Source organism: Dermacentor andersoni, chromosome 5 (genome assembly GCF_023375885.2).
Source record: "Dermacentor andersoni chromosome 5, qqDerAnde1_hic_scaffold, whole genome shotgun sequence".
Taxonomy (NCBI): domain Eukaryota; kingdom Metazoa; phylum Arthropoda; class Arachnida; order Ixodida; family Ixodidae; genus Dermacentor; species Dermacentor andersoni.
This window is the reverse complement of record NC_092818.1, coordinates 113,616,733-113,638,867: the sequence shown is the minus strand read 5'-3', so window position 1 is coordinate 113,638,867 and position 22,135 is coordinate 113,616,733. Positions and strand designations below refer to the sequence as shown.

Here is a 22,135-nt window from a genome sequence, read left to right as displayed (position 1 = left end):
CTATGGACATCACAGTAACTTTCAGCATTATGTATGATTTAGTCGACTCCTTCTCAGCTCCGTTTGAAATTACGTTCCTTTTTCTCTCTTCCAGGTGTTCCTCCTGCAACGACAAAGACGCGTCCCTAAAACTCTCATCAAGATAACGGCAGGTGCTGTAATTTTAACGCTGATTATATACATATTTCAACTTCCCACTCCACTCACTAGCGTACCTACATCAGACACGCCATTGCGATGGTTCCCAAGCACGACCGTCGCGAACACGAGCCTCCATACGGAGCGGCGGTACAACAAACCAAACAAGTACCTCATCAACCCGCAGAATGTGTGCTTGCCCCACATTCCCATAGACTACCTGTTTCTCGCCTTCTCAGCAGCAGGACATGCCGAAGCTCGCCAGGCTATCAGGCACACATGGGCTAGGGACGCGAAGAGGTCCTCGAGAAACAGGGTGCTTTTTCTCTTCGGCAAACCCAGCACCGTGAAGTTGCAGAGCGCCTTAGAGATCGAGTCACAGCGCTACGGAGATATTGTGCAAGAGAACTTCAGGGACGCCTACCAAAACCTATCGCTCAAAGCTGTAATGATGCTTCGGTGGGCAACGGTTCACTGTCCGCAGGCCAGATTTCTAGTCAAAATTGACGACGACTCCTTGCCGAACCTGAGCAACTTCTACATGGCTATGGATGGGCAATTCGGGGACTCCATCTACGGCGAGATCAGACATGGCTCCATTCCGCAGCGCAAGCGAAACAGCAAGTGGTACATTCCTTACGAAGACTTCCCCAAAGATGTGGCGCCAGACTTTATCACTGGCGGCATGTACGTTATAGGAGGTCGTCTGGTGGATTTACTTTACAGAACTACCGGCCACGTCAAGCCTTTCCTCATGGAAGACATGTTTCTAACTGGAATGTGCGCCGAACGCGCTGGTGTCGCTAGAAGGCATCTATTTGGAGCCTACGATCCGAAGATGTCCTTGCTGTGCGACTTCAAAACGGTTGTCTACGCCCACCCTGTGGCTGCCGGAGAGATGAAATACCTCCTGAACGCCACGAAGCGTTTGCGGTACAAATGCCACGGACTCTTTTGGGGCATCTACGTTTGCTACTGCAGCACTTCGGACAGCTCGACATGATGAGAGGTGTACGCTACCGTCCTCTGGCACAATCCCCAGTCTTTATGAGCGATGCACTTGCTGTAGCCTCTTGCTCTATCCTAAATGTGCATCTCTAGACAAAGTAGGCACAGTGAAGCCAGCTCTATTCTTGTGGCCATTCATAATGAATGACTGTGTGCCCTTCACAATGCGTGACGCCCGCATGACTTTCCGCGGTGTTGCAGGGGTTGTGACATTCCTCTACTGAGTACAATAACGTGAATTCAACTCTCAGCTGCGGAGGTCGCATTCCAATAGCGGCCGGGCGCAGAAACGTTCGTGGTTTCGGCGCCCTTGGCTGCAAATGCGCAAACGAAAGAAAAAACACCTAGCACAGACCGCTTTCTAGATTGACGGCAGCTTAACGCAATGACCATGTCCAAAAATTACTTTTTTTTCTTTCTAATCTATTCATTTCTTATCTTGCGCGATACTTTGTTTATTTTACGTCATACTAATACATTAATTGGCCGATTCTGCCGGGTGGGGGCACTGCTTTTTGACAGCTAATGACGAAAGACAAAAATAAATAAAAATGAAAGGAATATTTCTTAAATACGGTCGCTGGTCCATTTCACGACAATTGTGCGTAAGCACTTTCTGTAATAGTACACGTTTAAACAATCGAAGTACAACCTTCCTGCCTCCATCACGGCTATCACTGACAGTACCAGCTTTAAAAAGTGTGCCACAAGCACATCATGTCTTCCCACTCCTCTCTATGATCTCCTGTGGGCCTTGAGAGTATTGCCAATAAATAAAAAATAAATAAATATGTAACGAGAGAAGGATCTTTGTTGAAATGCAGAGAATTTTGCCGCCGTATACTATGTAGGTGTCAGCATGTACTCTGAATAGGGAAGGAGAACAGGGACAGAACGGTCCTAGGAGGAAAGGGTGGTAAAGGTAAAGAAGAGAGAGAAAACAAGGGTAGGAAAGGCAGGGAGGTCAACCAGAACAGCATCCAGTTTGCTACCCTACACTGGGGGGGGAAAGGGGAATATAAAGAGGAAGAAAGGGAGAGAGGAAGCACTGAGTACGTGTGGGAGCGACACCATACACAAGGACACTATAAACGGTCTGTTAAGCCCGTGCAATTCAAGTACCGCACTAGTGCACGAATCGCTTTTCGAGCCAGTGACGGGTGTGGCCACGGTCCGAGTATCTTTGACTCGGTGAAAGATCTCGAGTCCAGTCTGCGTAAAGTTGCCCGCAGAGAGAGGCGTTGGACATCGTAGCGAGGGCACGTACACAATAGGTGCTCGATGGTCTCCTCGCACCCACAGGAGTCGCACATCGGGCTCTCGGCCATTCCCATACGGTAGGAGTATGCGTTCGTGAACGCCACTCCCAGCCACAAGCGACACAACAAGGTTGCTTCGTAAAGGTAAAGAAGAAAGCTAGAAAACATACGATCCCGGTACATACAGGCGAGATAAAGGCCTCTGCCACCTGGATAGTCCGACATAATGTGTTTCACGCTTTCTTACGCGCAACAGTTATCAAAATATGGGCTGGTGGTCGTTCAAAGGCGCCACAGGAATGCGGCGTTCAAACGAAGTCGCTGAAACGTTGTCCCAAGGCGACGGGGAAGCTGATGTAGAAGTCTTGTCTGTTGCGTGTGGAAAGCGATGTTAATCACGAGGGCGCATTTCGTTGTCATTGTTGATGCCTCGGACTTTGTAAACTATATTTGCCGGTAATTTCTGAAAAGTATAGTCCTCTGAGGACAGCTAGATGCGCTTCTGCATCTCCGCATATGCCGCAGTGTCCTGAAATCTACTGGAATACGACAATACGATAGTACGCAGCCGTATGATGAATGGAGCCACCGTCTCGGGTCGCTAGGGGTTGCTTACCAGCTAAGAGCTGTGTTAACTCCATGCACTCCATGCTACATGGCCAGTGGCACCATGCAGTTTGCCGAAATTTGCAAACTGTGTTTGCTTTTCTTTTCCTTCACCTCTTGAGACTCTGAGAGAATCTCTCTCATGAGATGGCCAGGTATACAAGGTCCCCGTGTTGACGAAAATGAGGCTGCCAAGGCATGTGCATTTGAAAGAACTTCAATTCTTTAAATGCGATTAACATTATTTGGAAACTTCGCCCAGTCTGTGGTATGCTTTCCTTTCTGTCTGTACCTGACCTCTTTCACGCCAACTTCGGTCATTGGGTAGTTTTTGGTCTGATGGGTCGGGCTGATGTGCCGGACTTAAAACCGACCATCGGAACAACTTGGGTCACTGGGCATGTCCCGCCCTTTAACGGACCTCTGTGGCGACAACATGGGACACGCGCTACGGGGGGACTTCGATCCAGTGCCTCCAGACGGCCCGCTGTGCCCAAAGGGAAGCAGGAGAGATGAGCCCGGCTACTGTACGCGCCGCCTCATACATGATGCGATGCGGCGGTCGCAAAATGTGTGTCACTATACCGCTTGACTGTGCATCGCAGAACAGCACTCATTCTGAGGTAGTTCCTCTCGAAATGTTATTAAAGGGGTCTGCATCACATCGTAGCTTGTTCTAAATCTTTTTTTGCGGCGCAAGTGGTCACGGGCTCATTAAAATAGCCGTTTCGGTTGGCGATGGTATCCGCCGCCGTCGCCGTCGCCGCCGGTGTCCGGTGTCCGTGGCAGCTATCATTGGGAATGAGAAAAAAAAAACAGTTCCCGCCCAGATCAAACCCAGGCCCGCTGTGTGGGAGTCACCTACTCTTTCACTGAGCCACGCCAACGCTTGCTAACATGCAGCGGATAAACACCCTATAAACACGTCCTAGTGCGCGAGGGTACAGGCGATTAGAGTTACTGCATATGGCTCCCACAGGGAGCCAGAGTTGAGCATAGGTTTGCCATCTTGCAAGCCAACTTTGTGCAGTGAAGCCACCTCTCGTTCGCGCAGGGGCTACGTCCAAAGCCGTTCTCTCGTCAATGTTATTTATTGCAACTTTTTTAGAGCGCAGCTCTCAGGTGCCCGTTCCTACATTGACCGTCGCTGTAACCGAGCGAATGGGGACAGCGAAAGATGGAAGAGCGATCTGAGTGATCTCAGTGACCTATATCACGGGTACAGAAGCCTAATGGCTTAGGTCTTATTACTTGCGGCACATCGTGCTACGTGATCAAATACTTTTCCTAATGCCGAATTGGACGTTGAATCGCATCGCGTGCCCCAAGTAGCACATGGTATCAGTTTATTTCTGTTTAGTGTATCATATTTCCGAGAACGCACATGGCATCCGGTTTTGAGAAAGGCATCGGGAGCAGTTGTTCTGAGTTGTCGAGAGCACTCTTCACTTCTTCGGCTTCAGTATTAAAGATTAAGCATGAGAAGTTTACTCACAAGAAGGGCCAGCTATCCCATAACGCTTGTACACTTGTAGTGCGCTTGTGCTACAGGTACGTATGCCAGTGCATACAGTTTCATGCACATACTAGAGGGAACTGTGGCACTGGTTTCTACAGGAGCTGCAAGCAGGACGGTTGAGACAGCACAGGAATGATGGGTAGTTCATGGATTGGCCTAAACTTCGGCATTCTGGCTTTAAATGCCTTCGTGACATTGCAAATTGATCAACTTTTAAAAAAAAAGTCCTGTGTTATAAATTATTGAAGACACATTAAAGTTGTCTGACGACAGGATTCAAGCACAGGACCTCTACCACAGAAGCCTGATATTGAACTCTTATGCGACGGATGCATCGACAAGTGTAACTACTGAAGTTACCAGTGATTTCGCGTGCTTGCAGAGCCTTATTAACCTCTTCATTAAAAGAAAATTGTAACTGGCTTTCAAATTTAGGCCAATTTAAGCCCTGATAAAGCGTAATCCACTAAGCCACAAGAACGTCTGAACCCCCAAGCGCAAACATCAGACAGATCCATGTACTAACCATCCCTCCCATGATCGCTGAGCCATCACAGCGCCAGAGTTCCTTTCTTGTAATTCTATGGAACTCATTGTTCCAGTGAACACGAGCTAGTTGAATGCTTCTCCTACTTTGATAATAGAGAACACAAATCAAACAAAATATGTGTCATTAGAAACCAGTCAAAAAATTATACCACTGTAGGTTACGATGTGACTTAAATTACCTAATTCCGTGGAGCGAGAGGAACGAAGTGCAAGGAATAAAATATGTTTTTTGTCCCCCCTGGAATTTTGGCCAAATGTCACGTCTGGCCCTTGCTTAAAATTTTATATTCCTAGGTGCTGAAGCTTTTCTTTGTGCGCACTGTACCCATATGTAAGCCGACACAATTTATGCGTGTCCGCGCGTACCCGGCTTGCCTGAAACCACGCGCATTCCTCACAGATGGCAAATAGCAGGAAAAGTGCGGCGCACCTAGCAACACAAAAGCCAGGCAGAAAAAGTAAAACGCGCAAAGGACATTTGCGAATAGCGATAGACGTCGTCTGAAGTTTATTTATTTCATGTATTTCAACATACTGCAACCCCGAAAGGCTATCGCAGGAGTGGGGAAATACAATACATGGAAAAGCATAAAAAAAAGCACTGAACACCAATGATGATTACTATGCAATATAAATTTATCGACTGGTAAAGATATTGCGTAACAAGACAGCATTTAACAATTTTATAGGACGGACAAAAAAACTGTATTTAAACGCATCAGTGTGATGATTAAAAGTTGACATATTCAACTCATGGTGAGGCCTGGTGGTTGTGGGTCTAGCGGATGCGATGTATTTGCTAAGTATGGAAAATCGTGGGGAGTTAATTAGAGTATAAAGGAACTTCAAAGATTCAGTGTGACGATGATAAGAGAGACTGACAAGTTGAAGACTAAAAAGATGGAAACTAGGTGAAAAATACTTGTCAAAGCGACGATAAATGAAGCGTACAGCCTTCTGGACAGATTCAATTATGTTGATGTCAGATATTTTGCTGAGGTTCCATGCGACAGAACCATACTCCAGTATTTGACGAACCAGTGTTTTGTAAGTGAGGAGTCGTGAGCTAAGTGGGGCTGATCGTGATGTGCGTTGCAAGTAGCCTAACATTCTAAGCAAACAGTTGCACGTGAGTTCGATGTGACGCGACCAAAAATATAAAAAAAACCTGAGTTAATAGAAGACATAGATATTTATACCGTGAAACAACTCTTAGAGGGCGGCCATTATACGAATAGGTAAACGGAGAAGGAAAAGAACGTTTGGTAAATGACATAGACACAGTTTTACGGAAGTTGATTTGCATCTGCGAAGTATCCACCATGATTGAAATGATGCAAATGAATCATTAAGGATAATGTGATCATGAGGAGTTTTAATCGTATCACAAAAAACACAATCATCTGCGTACATGCGGATTTTAACAGGAATATTACTTGCTAGATCATTTATGAAAATCAAAAACACAAGCGGACCTGATATTGAACCTTGAGGCACGCCAGACGTTACAATGCAAGTGGAGAATTGAGAAGACCTAAAGAGTACCTACTGAGACCGACTGGATAAAAAAGAAGAAATCCAGTAAACTAATGCTTGCTTGTTAAGAATAACAGTGAGCTTTTTCAACAATTTGGAGTGTGACACTGTGCCAGAAGCATGTGAAAAATCAATAAATATTGCATCAATTTGATCTCCTGCAACGAGGGCCTTGAGGATATCATGAGTGAATTCATTGAGCTGGGTTATGGGGCTAAATCCGCATCGAAAACCGTCTTTAGCATATGATAAAACATTATTAGACTCTAGAAATATCATATGTGTTTGTAAATTATGTGTTCAAGTATTTTGCAAGAACGAGATGTGATAGAGGTGCGTCTGTAGTTTAATAAGGACTGCTTATTCCCAGGTTTGAATAGTAGAAGAATTTTAGCCGTTTTCCAGGCAAAAAGGACAACAGACGTCGGGAGAGATTTCTGAAAAATAACGGTTAAATATTGACTAGTCCATAAAGGGTATCTGAAGAGGAATACATTGTCTATACGTCGGGCTTCCATCACAGCTCGTTTTTGGCTTCCATTGGTGTGGATCAGGTGTTCGCAAATGGCTCAGTACTGTACACGGTCGTGATTGTATTGCGCTTAGTGTTACACTGACGGAACTAATGGTCGAAGATAAGGAACAAAACGCGGACGTACGTGGCGTAATACGTACGCTGCACAACGTACGTCCGCGTTTTGTTCCTTATGTTTGTCCATTGGTTCCATCAGTGTAACACTAAGCTCAATACAGTCATGAACGTCCACCAACTAGCCCAGTTCATTGCTGTACTGTTCACGGCCACAGAAAAAAAAAGCACAAAAGCATAACCTCCGTACTAGCGATGTCTGCGTCGAAGAAATGTGAAGCCGCCTGTTTTTTTGAAATTTCGTTTCGCTAAACATTATTCATATGAATGATATAGATGCTGGTCTATCTTACCATGTGCGCCTGTTCGTAGGCGATTGTGTGATTTATCGCATTATTACTAATCAACAGGACTGTGTCATTTTGCAACATGAATTGGACAGCGTAGTTGAGTGGTGCATCGCTTGGGGCGTGCATATCAATTTGCAAAAAATAGTGCCAATGTCGTTTACAAAAAGCGACCAGCCCACGGTTACAAGTACTTCCTAAACACTATTGAGATAATCCCCGTGTGCGAGTGCAGATATCTTGGCGTCATCTTTACCTCCAACTTAACATGGCACCGCCGCATTGAAAAAGTTACAGCCAAAATATGTCGACATTAGGTTTCCTTTGTCGAAATACCAAGCGGCTTCCTTCAGTAGTTAAACACCTACACTCTTAAAAAGTTTACACCCTTTAGGGCTTATCTTGTCCCACAACAATAATCGTCATATGTCTTGCTTGCGTTTCCTCTCTTGAAAACTCGGCACTCGCTATTTTTTTGTCGAGAATGCTGTGTCAAGCTGATAACGCGCAAACCGTTCGTGACTAGGAAGTACCGGGCTCGCAGCGTTAAAGAAAGGAAATGTGGGCGCGACAGACGACGATGATCGTTGTGGGACAAGACAAGCCCCAAAGTGTGTAAACTTTTTAAGAGTGTAGTGTGCATAGCATATATTCGGTTCACACTTAATTACGCCTTTGCCGTATTGGATCCCTGGCTCAAAAATGACATTCAGCGAATAGAAAGCGTGGGAAATTTAGGGGTTACGCAAGACAGTTCAGTATAGCGCGTGCTAAGGAGAACCTTGGCTGGATTTTATTAGGGAGACTTAGGAAAATGGTAAGACTGAATTTTTTTGCATATCATTTTTTTTTATTCTCAAGTAGGCATATGGCGTGAAACGTACTTACTTCCTCCTGATTGCGTTTCTTTACGACGAGACCATGTCAACAAAATTAAAGAAATAAGGTGCACAACTAGCTAAGACTTATTGTATCATTTTTCTCCGAACAATTTCGAATTGTAACCAACTACTACGAGAAGTTGCCACCACCACCAGAAATGATAACTTTTTTTTTCGTTGATCCAGTAGTACATTCACGTGGGCGATGCAATTAATGCGAAAATAAATTTATCGAATGCACAGAAAGAATTCATGTGATTACTAGGCCCTGTGACGTATGTTTTTGTTCGTGCTAAACTTATTGCTTTCTATTTTTGTTGATCATTCTTGCAGTGTTTGTTTTCGTGTGTGGGTTTTATGCACAGGACAACTCACCTGTATTTTTTTTTCTTTGTTTCCCCCTTCACTGTAATATATCCCCCCCTACTGTTTGCAAACGAATAAATAAGTGATAAATAAACAAATAAATCATCCAGGTTTCCTACACATGTAATCTGCAAGCGATAATTATTGCATTCTATGACTCCTGCTCAGCACTTTCTCTTACCCCTGCATTTCTACTCCATTCTGATCATCCACGTCGACTAGCAACCGATTCAGGTGACAGAGCATAAGTGGAACGGAGCTGAAATCACTGAGAAACGGGCTATGAATCCATCTAGAATTAAATTAGCATTGTATTCGTCTTGTATTATGACCCTGTATCGAAATCGAAGCTGGAGCAAAGGTCGGCAAACTTGGCAATAACGGTGCGGATGTAACGCTGGAGTTGGTAAATCAAATCAAAGTAACACTCAGGCTATGAGCGACCTCGCAATAAAGGGTGCGGGGCTTTGATTAGTTTTGATTATCTGCGACTGCTTGAGTGATTTTTTTGCTATAATTCCGTGCTCTCCTATGTGGCCGCCATGGCCGAATAATGAAAAACACGCGGCCTAACGCACATCAGCAAAAAAAGCATCTCACAGCCATTCAGCTAGCCGCCATGAGGCTGGAGCTAATAATAAAGGACAAGATTAATTATATCGCAAACCTAATAGCGCTGTGGATGAGTACAGTCACGTGATGAACGCTGAAAGAATGAACGAAGAATGGAAAATGAAATAGATGGCTACAAAACACGACTTCCTATTTGCATAATTTAACGATTCTGCTCCGATACTATTCCTTTTTCGATTTTCGTGAGTTAATCCAAGTGGTGCTCCGCCCATTTTATCACCGTTATTGGCTGGTCCTGTAAACATGGATGTTCGGCTAAATAATTTTCAAGGCGTAGCATGCACCAAAGACACGAGGTGTAAATTTTGTAGGCGGTCAAGTAAAAAAAAGAAGAGCCGTGTATGCATGCACTAAATCCACAATAAAGAAGTGCACTAAATATAATGTAGGTTTCATATTTCGTGGCGCAAGGCCATGACTCCTCTTTACACAAATATACAACCAGTTATTCTCGGAAGAGAGACTGAGCGAGAAAAATATTGATTGATCCTTCTTTGAGAGGAATCAGTCATAATACGAAAGTAAAACGTTTATTCTAAGAAGCAGGGGCAGCTTCATCGCACATTTGCAAATACATTATTGGTCTTTCATTACGTTCACAAAATGTTTACTTTCTTTATTAATTATAGTTTCGTTCGAAGGGCGAATCAAATGACAGCGACAGCAAGCACTTGAGGTCTGTGTGCTGCGGCGCAGTGTAAACGCCAGCTCCGAGGTTGCTAGGCGTGCACGATAGGTATATCCGACTTGACGGTGACTGCGTGTGTGGCGAAACTGCATCGTTAGCGCTCCGGTGGCGCATCACCTGCGCGGCCCGGTTTAACACTTGTTTAACATACGAGCAGACGCGTGACAACGGTGGTGATGATCATGTTTATGGGCATCCCCTTTGAAACTGGGCGTGGTAAAATGGTCCCCTAGCCTGTTACTCAAGTAATATTGCGCAACACAAAAAAAAAAAAGAAGGGGACGCGGACGTAAGAGAAGAAGACACACCAAGCGCAAACTTTCAACTATTAAACGTTACAGGGTGAAATGTTAAAATGTTACAAAAACTATGTTACACGAATGCGCAGTTCGTTTTCATGTAAGCGGATGCGCAGTCTACACTGCTTCACATGTATAAAACCGATTCAGTGGTACAATAAACTTAGTTGAAAGTTTGCGCTTCGTGTGTCTTCTTCTCTTACGTCCGTGTCGTTTTTTTTGTTGCGCAATATTACTGGAGTAATGGATTACCAACTTGCCTGGAATACTGCTCTCATTTACCCCTAGCCTGCTTGAGTTAATTAGGTTTTAATACATTTATCGCTATCTGGCTATTTGCAAATCTGATCTCTATCTTAACCTTCGTATTTAAAGCCTATATTATTGTATTGTATCATTACTCACACTTGCAATGACTACAGTTCTATCAATCTCTTCCGGGCTTTTCTTCTACCAATGCTCTAATCGTCTCTTACTTATCTCGACAGCTGACCAGTTAATCCTTCCATCTTCTTTGAATCCCAACGCTTCTGGAAGGTGTACCCTCCCTACAGGTCTCGCTGGTTGAATATCTTGGCCTTCCACTACGATGTGCCGAGTCGTTAACGGACTTTTTTTTTTTTTTTTTTGCAGCACACATAGGCCTCATCTGGTGGCGTATATTTGCCTCGGAATGTTTTGTCCTCAGGTAGCCAGCTCGAGCCTTAAATAGCAAAGTACTTCCTTTCGTGTTATCGCACTGATTTTCCCTCCTGATTTCTATCTTGACGTTGTTGAAAACCTCTATGTTCTTTTTTGTTTCTTCCACTGCGTCCAATTTGCCGTTCTCTGTTCCTCCCATTTTCTTTTTTTTATGACTCCTTGTAGTCTATTTACACTTTGAATTACCTTGTACTTGTTTGCTAACTTTCTTGATCTATTCCTCCATTCCATGTCTATGCTTTTGAGTTACAGATATACAGGTACGTGCTTTTTAGCCGGCCATTTCTTTTCGTTCATGTTCCTTAGTCTTCAATATTAATCTTGATCTGTGCTTGTCTCACTTCAAAAGAAGGTCAACACATGTCACTTTGCACTATTTCATTTGTGGTTTTAACGTGGGCCCACAAATCCAATCGCCCCTGTCTTTAATCTCCAACGCCGACAAGATGTGTAATTCACATCACAGAATTGCATTTTCATACGTTAGCGCTAGAATCACTAAACTTTTCCAAATTCCTCGCACCACCTCATATTTATTGTAGCCCCACAGCATTATACGCTTCGTCATTGCTGCATTCCCCATCCCTTTCATTTTTAGGTTATCTTGGCAGACGCTTGAGTAAGTCTTTACTTCGTTTGTGTACACACCCAGGTATTTATATTGCTAGACAATGGGTATAACTTCCTGGTGAATTGATAGCACGTCATTACGCGAATTTCCATTAAAGATTCTTAATTTCTCTATGCTGCACTTCAGGCCTAAATTCGTCGCTGCATTGCAATTTATATTCGCAAGTCTCGGTAAATCCCTTGCATTGTTCGCTCCTAGCACAACGTCGCCCGCATTCATCAGCCCAGGAACCTTCAGTTGCACCTTATGCCCATTATTGATGCAAGATAGACGAAAACCTAATTCATTGTTTTCCAGTCATCTTTCTATGCCCTTACATAAACAATTGAGACAGGGGACACCTTTGGTGCGGTTCTCGGTGGATTTCCACAGCTTCATTGCATTTTCGGCTTTACCATACGATTTGTACTCGGTTGTCCCTATACCGGGTCTCCCAAGTAAGTTAAGCCAAACTTTAAACAACAGGCAAAGGCCACGTAGCTGAAAAGAACCAAGGCTATGTTGTCTGCCGTCGCCTTTGGAGATCCTCAGACTCTTTTCCTTTTTCTACGTTCCGCTTAATTCTATAATTCGTCGTAATCAATTGATCAACTTCTCAAATATAATGATTAGATCAAATGTTTCAATGAGGAAACTGTAGCCAAATATGAAAGACTGCCCACACAGCTTCTTGTTCTTCAATACGTGCTACATAAAAGTATTTTTCTAAGAGTGAAAGGAGCCCGCGAATACACGCAAACTGCCTCGAGTGGCCAGTCGCGCGGAAATTTGGCGTGTATTAGCAGGCAAGTTATACTTATTCTTATTCTTATCCGTCAACAAGTTATACTTATTGCCTTGCACTAATTTATGCTAACTCACCCGATTAGTGTTGTGTATAGTTCTAACTATGCAAAAGAATAAAACGCAAGGGTATTAAATGTGCATTTAAACTTGAAAATCAACAGCCATCATTCGCTTGGTACATGCTGGATGACGACACAAATCCACGCCGTAGCCGACGCACAGGCCTTATCAAGGTTCGCAATATATATTTTCCTTTCTTGCGCAAGTTTGTCAAATGCACATGAAGCGGTGGAGGGTGAGTTGGGTAAGATGCGCCGCGTGCAAAGATACCTAGAATTGCTGTCGTAAGCCCTTTCAGACGCAGTGTTGTGCGAAAAGTCTATAGTTGTATTTTTTTTTATGGTCATACAGTGTGCCAAGTGCGGTAGAGTGCATCACCGCAGTGTATAACGTAGGCCGACAGACAGTGGAGGTATGCCATTGCCTAATACCAGCCACAAGCACAGCTGCCCGTCGTTATAGTAAGAGATGAATGTGTTGGTGCAGCACATTTTGTCCCCTACTATCGCCCTCCAGAAATTATATGGAGCTGTGAGTCATGGTTCAGGGAACATAGATAGCAGATCGCGAAACGTTAAGAGGAAGCTTTAGCTCGGGGGCTCCTATCTAAATACATGTAAAAGGAGAATTCGTTTTTCTCGGCAACCACTGCACCAAATTTGACGGGGTTTGTTGCATTTAATAGGAAAACGTAATATCTAGTGACTCTTTGTTATGAATTTTTAATTTATTTTGTCAATTTTTTGTTAAAAAGTGGCAAAAATCGTAAATTTTCAGAAAGCGAAACTATCAAGTTTAGAACTTCGTAACTCGGCAAGAAAAAATTATATCGCAATTCTGTGAATTGTATCTGATAGCACATCTAAAGCGGACAAATTTGATATGTTACACATGAATCCAAAACAATTCAGTAATATGGAAATACAGCTTTTGCAGAACCCTTATACACAACGTAACAAATTCACGTAAGATGTAACTTGACATATCGAAGTTGTCCGGTTTGAATGATCTAATAGATGCAGTTTACAGAACCGCGATATACGTTTTTGATGCAGAGCTATGAATTTGCAAACTTCGTGCTTCTATATTTTTCAAACTTCCGTATTTTTGAAAATCATTTTCATAAAATTCAGACCCTAAATCGAAATTCCGCTTCCAACAGTCACTAGAATTCAACTTTCTCTGTCAAATGCAACAAATTTCTTTAAAATCGGTCCAGGGGTTATCTCAGAAAAACGTTTTTGCGTTTTACATGTATTTGAATAGGCCGCGTCGGAGTTGGGCCCGAGCTAAAGATTCCTCTTAAAGGGACAGACAACCAATTTTCATGGTACCCATTTCTTTTTTTTTTTTTTCAGTGCAACGGCAAGCTTACCGGCCAGCGTGTCTAATCATGAAGTGGTAACGCGGACAACGCCGTGGAACATAATTCATCACACTTTTTTCGATCTGCAGTGAGGATGCAGTCGTTCACTAACAGCATGCTGAAATCGGTGATAGGTGAGATCGGTAGCGATTATACGCCGGCATTAGTGGGAGGCAGACAACTGCGGTCGTAACTGTGAGAAGTATCATTTTGTTTATCAAGTCGGCGTTCCTACGATTCATGTTTCCGAAGTGTTGAAGTATTTGTACGATAATAGCTACGTGTTTTCGTGGTTTCCTGTCCAACTGTTTTGGTACTTAAGAGGAAGCTTTATCTCGGGTGCTCCTATCTATAAATACATGCAAAATGAGAATTCGTTTTTCTCGGCAACCACTGCACCAAATTTGAGTAGGTTTGTTGTTGCATTTATAAGAAAGAAATCTAGTGACTGTTGCTTTCCAATTTCTGATTTAGGTTGTCAATTTTTTTATGAAATATTGGCAAAATCAAAAATTTTCAGGAAACGAAACTGTCAAGTTTACAACTCTGTTACTCAGCAATGAAAAATGATATCACAATTCTGTGAAGTGCACCTAATAGTATATCTAAAGCAGACAAAATTGACATGTTACACATTAATCTGAAAAAATTGGGTAATATGAAAATACAGCTTTTGCAGAACCCTTGTACACAACGAAACAAATTCACGTAAGGTATAAAATGGCCTATGGAATTTGTCCGCTTTGAAATATCTAATGGGTGCCGTTTACAGAACCGCGATATATGTTCTTGATGCAGAGCTATGACTATGTAAACTTCGTCCTTCTATACTTTTCAAGCTTTTGAATTGTTGAAAATCATTTTACCGCATTTCGATGGGGGCGAAATGCGAAAACACCCGTGTACTTATATTTTCGTGCACGTTAAAGAACCCCAGGTGGTCGACATTTCCGGAGTCCTCTACTACGGCGTGCCTCATAATCATAAAGTAGTTTTGGCACGTAAAACCCCATAATTTAATTTTAATTAAAATTATTTTAACAAAATTCAGGCCCTAAATCGAAATTCCGCTTCGTACAGTCACTAGAATTTAACTTTCACTCTTAAATACAACAATTTTCATTAAGATCGGTCCAAGGTTATCCCAGACAAAACGTTTTTTCGTTTTACATGTATTTGAATAGACCGCATCGGAGTGGGGCCCGAGCTAAAGCTTCCTCTTAAGCAGTCAAAAGAAAACCTATCGGACCGAAAACGAAACGAACACTTCGTATCCTGCGTATCAGGATACGCAGGATACGCAGTTCAGCGTGTTGCCGTAGCCATGCGTGCGCTTTTGATTTCCGTAGCATAGAATAAAGCGCGATTGTCTAATAATATACGAACTGCAGTTTTAAACAATAGTTATGCTGTACTTAATAACAGTTGACTTACGGTCAGTAATCTCATAGTATACATTCGAAGTACCAAGATTTCACCGCTAGGCCTAGCCACTTACTGGCTTTGGAGACTTTGTTTGCCAATTTAATATTATAATTCCTATTTAAATCGCGAACAGAGTGTTGGATTCTATCCCTATAAATCATGGTCATTTCATTTCCATCAACGTCTCGCAACACGTTCTGGCCAGTTGTCAGTCCCTTTAAGCTCTACGAAGACAATGCTTGTATGTGATATTAAATTGTGAAGCCTACTAACTGCGTCCGTTGTTGTAACTGGACTCATTGTCTGCTTTCGTGCAAAGACAGGGTGACTTAGTGCGGCTATTATCGTGGACCCCGCTTTGGCATGACATCCGTCGACAAGTACATGTCAGATGTTGTTAAATCAGGCAACGTAGCGCATTATTGACAAGTAAAAACCAAGAACTGAGCCTATCTGGCGCTGGGTACACCGGTTACTTGGTTATTCGTTGTTCGGGACAATCTACGTTTTCTCATCTACGATATCACCAACAAACTCAAATTTCAGAATTTATTTAGTGGTACAGATGCAGAAATATTACGCATGTGTAGTATGCATTTGGAGATCCCTTAGTCGAAGACTGTATCGTGACTTCCTGTTAAACACACTTTTGATGGTATACAATGTTTAAAGCAACAGTAGCACAGCATGTTTATGTTGTGAGTAATACATGTTTATAGCATGTGAGTAATAACAACCCGTGTGAAGAGGAAGCTTTAGCTCGGGTGCTCTTATCTAAATACATGTAAAAGGAGAATTCCTGTTTCTCGGCAACTACTGCACCAAATTTCGCGAGGTTTGTTGCACTTAAAAGAAAAACTGAAAATCTAGTTACTGTTTGTTTCGAATTTTTGGTTTAGCTTGACAATTTTTTATTAATAAGGGTCAAAAATTAAAAATTTTCAGAAACCGGTGCTGTCAAGTTTACAAAGCGGTAACTCAGCAATAAAGAGTGATATCACAATTATGTGAATTGCATCTAATAGTACATCTAAAGCGAACAAAATTGATTTGTCACATATGAATATCAAAAATATAATAATATGGAAATACAGCTTTTACAGAACCCTTTAACACAACGTAACAAATCACGTAAGATATAAAATGACATATCAAATTTGTCCGCTTTCAATGATCTAGTGGATGCTGTTTACAGAACCACGATATCCGTTGATTGAGAGCTATTAATTTGTAAACTTCGTGCTTTCATTCTTTTTTCAAACTTTCCAATTTTCGAAGCTCTTTTTAACAATATTCAGGCCCTAAATCGAAATACTGCTTCCAACAATAACTAGAATATAACTTTCGCTCTCAGATTCATGAAATTTCATTAAAATCTATCCAGAGGTTATTTCAGAAAAACTTCTTTGCGTTTTAGATGTATTTGAATGGGCCGCATCGAAGTCTGACCCGAGCTAAAGCTTCCTCTTAATCGTATAACCGTATTAAAGAACAGAATAAAATTAGAAAAACGGACACTGTCAGTAAGCATGTATTATGAGTGCTTTTAGTTCTCTTTTAGATTGGTACAAATGTCGTCCATTTTTGATTATGGGTGGTAGAGTATTGAAGATATCCAGTATTCCAGGTATTCCAGGTAGAGCGATATCGAGGGAAATTCCGCAGTATCTTTACCATACATAGTACGCACTTTAGGTAGAAGGAAATTACTACTGAGTCCGATCTAGTGTTGCTATGAGCTATCAGGTCACAAGGGGAGAAGCAGATCGGTGGTAGTTCCTTAGTCATATATTTGTAGAATAACAACCCTAGACTATATTTGGTGAGTTCTGAAATAGTTAGGATGTTGTTTTCATGTAGTAACAAACCATTACTGCTTGAGGTCATCGTAAAAACCGGCTAGATATCGGACACGAGATAATGTGCACGGCGCCCATTCATTGTTTTTTTAAGTACTATAGAGTACAGATTAAGAGTTATGTAAGAACCTAAATCATAAACACTCCGCCCAAACCGTGACGTAGGAGACAAATGTCAAGAAATTTCCCGTTTGCAAGCTATATACTCTGCTGTGAGTGTCCGTAGGCCTGGTCAAGCGCCGTTCTCGTTCCGGTGTGACGGAGCAGAGAAGAGATTACTGTGTGATCATTCTGCCTCCGCCTAGGACAGAATGAGGTTAAGTTAGCCTCTATCTGCCGCTGCAAACAAAGCTTAGATCGATGCCATCTTGACTACCTCACCGTCCCGAACCCCAAAAATTAGAAGCGATTAACTGTCGAACATACGCCGTTTGCAATGTTGCATTTGCAGCCTAGGTTAATACGCCCGAAGAAACGGGCAAAATTAGCTGTCGCTTGCATAGCTCCAGTTATACAAGAAACTTCGCAACAAATTTAAACTTAAGGTTGAACTTGACAAACAAAGGTATTTAAAAAATCATTTTCAGATGCGCCTTGATAGTTTCGGAACTACATTTGATGTAATGAAATCGAAAACATGGCTCGACCTCATTACAAAACATTTGCTGTCAGCCGCAGTGGCCGTCGAGATGAGGGCTTCTGTATTCTGATTAATGAAACAATTGAGTCAGAAGCTATACAAGAATTCTGCATCTGCTCTATTTATGTGGACGTTGTGTCAGTAATAGTAGGGAACCCGCCGTGATTACTCAGTGGCTGTAGTTTTGGGCTGCTGAGCACGAGGTCGAGGGATCGAATCCCGATCGTGGCGGCCGCATTTCGATGGGGGCGAAATGCGAAAACACGAGTGTATTTAGATTTAGAAGCACGGTAAAGAACCGCAGGTAGTCCAAATTATTCCGGAGTCCCCCACTATACGGCGTGCCTCATAATCAGATCGTGGTTTTGGCACGCAAAACCTTATAATTTAATTAATATAGCAGGGAACAATACAATACTATCAGCGTTTTATAGAGCGTTACGCAGTGACATATGTGCCTTCATTAAATTCTTCGAATCGTACCTCAAGGCTCGATTTGACACTCCACAGATGATCGTCACGTTTGCTCCTGGGGACTTAGTGTGGCTTTGGACACCTGTACGGAAAAAGGGGCTGTACACGAAACTTCTGTCGCGATACGCTGGCCTATTCGTCATACTGAAGCACTTGAGTGACGTGACGTAAGTCATCGCAAGGGTGACTTGGCACAACCGGCGGTCAAGTAAAACGCATGTCATGCACGTCGCCCGACTCAAACTGCACCATCATCGGGCTATGTAACTCGCTCGGAGAGCTTCGTCTGCCTCCGGAGAAACTGCGATGCTGCGCGACACAACCGAAGGAAGAGAAAGTAGAGGCGTGCGCAAAGAGGTGGCCGCAAACTGTATGCCTCAATTTCTTGCATGACCATCCTGTGTTTCGCTATACGCTAACCATCTATTACCTTGTAAATTAACTCATCTCATCTTGTATTGGTGGGAAATTGAATTGTATTGTTGCCTTGTTATTTTAACGGTATTTGTGCTTGAATATAATTACGGCAATGATGCAATGATGCAATGATACACCTTGCTTGTTGGCATTATTGTAACCTTGATTGTTGCGTGACTGTTATTACCTCAATACTGACCCTGTAACTGGTTTCTGCAACTGTAATTATTGTTGTCATGTCCTCTTCGTTCTTGTTATTCTCTTTTATAATCACGTAATCAAATTGTTATATGCCCAAATTTTTTATTGTATAAGTTTTAGTATGTAACACCTTATACCATGTTCCTATGTATCACATACAGCCCTTCCTGTTACAATCCCTGATGGGATTCACAGTATCAATAAATGAATGAAATGAAATAACCATTATTATTATTATTATTATTATTATTATTATTATTATTATTATTATTATTATTATTATTATTATTATTATTATTATGCTGTGTTTATATCAATTCTAAGAAAAGCAAAATCATGTGCTTCCGTAGTCCATTAAAAACTCAAAAAATAAGCTTGCCAATATTTCTACATAATGAACATTGTATTTCATGTAAATGTACTGCTATAGAATATGTGGAGACATTCAAATACCTGGGTATAACGTTCAACAGCGGCATGTCTTGGCAACATCACATGGCGTTTTTGTGTGGCAAACTACGTAGTGTTGCATATTTACTTTTCAATATAAAGGGTTTAGTACCTCTACCAGTCAAGAAAATGATAGTGCATGCACTAGCGTACAGTGTGCTGAGGTATGGGATAACGATCTTCGCCTTTTGTACAGAGCACTGGAAAAATCGGATTGATAAACTACTAAAAAATATATTAAGAAATGTGGCTTATGGTACTGCACTTAACGACAATAATATTTTTCAGGAATTAGGATTTTGCACATTGGAGGATTTATTTACCAGAACTGTTATTATGCGGCATAACTGGAGCGATGAATTCAAAGAGGCATACGATGTACCTCGATTGTTAAGAAATAAAAAAACGCTTTAAGGTACCCTGTTCCACTACTAAGTATGGTGACGCGAGAAGAAGTGTATACATCCCAAAAATATTTAACGATTTGGCCGATGAATTCTTCTTGGCTACTTCGAAAAAACAGTTGAAGAAATTATTGATGAAATGTTGAAATTTAGTCCTGATCTTTACTTAAGTTGTTTATGTGTTTCTCTTTGTTTACTATGTCATTGTCTGTTAACGGGTAATACTACCAAACATTCTTCTCAGAGTAGAAAAAAAAATGTCTTATTATGTAAATGTCTACCTTTTCACTTTTTATGTAAATATGTAACCACATCGCTGTACCGACTCTGCCGGGCCTAGTCGCACAAGTCCTCGTGGACTTAGACAGGCCCGTTTCTTTGTTTTGCTTTTGGATGTGTGTCAATAAATATTATATATATATATATATATATATATATATATATATATATATATATATATATATATATATATATATATATATATATATATATATATATATATATATATATTATTATTATTATTATTATTATTATTATTATTATATGTGTGCGTGCGTGTGTATGTGTGTGCGAGCTTGCATTGTTCTTCCTGTGCATTGTGTTGGCGAGTGCTCCAGCACCAAGACCCTTGAGGTTGTTCTTCAAACAACCTGGGCCTTCTGTAACTTTGTATAGGAGCGTATGCCTTCCAGTTCTTTAGTACGCCTCCGTGGCTTGGGGCGGCACTTGTAGGTCAAATTGTGAATTTCTTGAAAACATGCAAAAAAAATCACATCGATATTTAAACATCGATTCTGTCAAAAGCATTCCATCTCCATAGAGCTAACACAGACACTCACGTTAATTATATATATCCTCACCTGTAGACACAAAAAATCGGATCTTTATTTTTCTTCGCAAATAATTACATGAAAAAATCTTATGTTCGCACTTTCTTTCTAACGTGCGCTTTTACATTTCGCAGAAAGTCATAAGGAAACAGCGCGCCTTTCATCTTTCAGATTTTTGTGACCCTTTATCTAGAGTGTAGGCAACATAAAACGCCCATTTAGAGGGCTTGGATATCTTCATGCCTAATTTTAATATTTTCCTAGAAGGAGTTCCGAAAGTATTCCAATAACTGAACCAAAACTCTCCTATCTGTTGTGTGTTGCGTCATTCTGTAATCCTTTTTATGTTTCTCCACTTTTGCTTTGTATTCTCGTCGTGTACACATTTTATGCTCTGTTAATATCTGTATTCGCGAAATTAGTATTTTTTTATTTATGTGCGCTTGTGTATGTGTGTATTTTTGTGTGAGCTTGCATTGTTCTTCATGTACATTGTTTTGCCGAGTGCGCTAGCACCAAATCCCTGGAGGTTGTTCCTGGGCACTTTAATAAACACCTTTGATTATTATTATTATTATTATTATTATTATTATTATTATTATTATTATTATTATTATTATTATTATTATTATTATTATTATTATTATTATTATTATTATTATTATTGTTGTTGTTGTTGTTGTTGTTGTTGTTGTTGTAAAGGGGGGTTTATTCGGCCCGTAGAGCCGCAGCGACAAACTCAGCACCAGCAGGTAGGGCGCAGCCAGCGAACGAACTGGGTACGAGCCACGCGATGGCAACAGGGCTTTTCAGCCTGCCGATCTTCTTCGTCACAATCACCCCCGGAATTGAAGAGTAGCCATCCTGGCGACCTAGGAAGAGGTGGGCGGATCGTAATACTTCTTCAGCCGGTCAATGTGCACAGTCTCTCGCCCCCGACGACGCACATCGGAAGATGGCGATACGGGTTCGACCACGTAGTTCACTGGTGATGTTTGTGCAACCACGCGGTAGGGCCCGTGGTACTTCGGGAGGAGCTTGGACGAAAGGCCAGGAGCAGCAACAGGCGGGACCCAAAGCCACACGAGTGAGTCGACGGGGAAGGGGTGAGGGGTAGGATTGAGGTCACGGCGCTCTTTTTGGCGGCACTGTTGAGCAGACGTCAAAAAACGGGCCAGTTGTCGGCATTTCTCGGCATGCTGAGCAACCGCAGAAACAGGTGAGCATTCAGCAGGGTCCGGCCGGTACGGGAGAACCGTATCAATGGTGCTGGAGGGATGGTGGCCGTAAAGCAGAAAGAATGGTGAGAATCCGGTAGTGGCTTGAGAGGCATTGTACAAGATCCCAGTTGGAGTGGTCAAATGCAACATACATTGATAGCATGTCACCAAGAGTTCTGTTGAATCGTTCTGTTAAGCCATTGGTCTGAGGATGATAAGCAGTAGTAGTGCGGTGAATAATTTGGCATTCAT

The 22,135-nt window shown here is 42.0% G+C and overlaps 1 protein-coding gene across 1 annotated transcript in view; it reads left to right on the top strand.

Moving 5' to 3' along the window:
* Nucleotides 1–22,135, top strand: part of LOC126531063 (uncharacterized) — a 49,433-nt gene that overhangs the window by 17,961 nt on the left and 9,337 nt on the right. Inside the window, exon 4 of the mRNA XM_050178448.3 lies at nt 211–1,105. Coding sequence (XP_050034405.3) covers nt 211–1,105 — 895 coding nt within the window. The remainder of the gene's footprint in view (nt 1–210; nt 1,106–22,135) is intronic.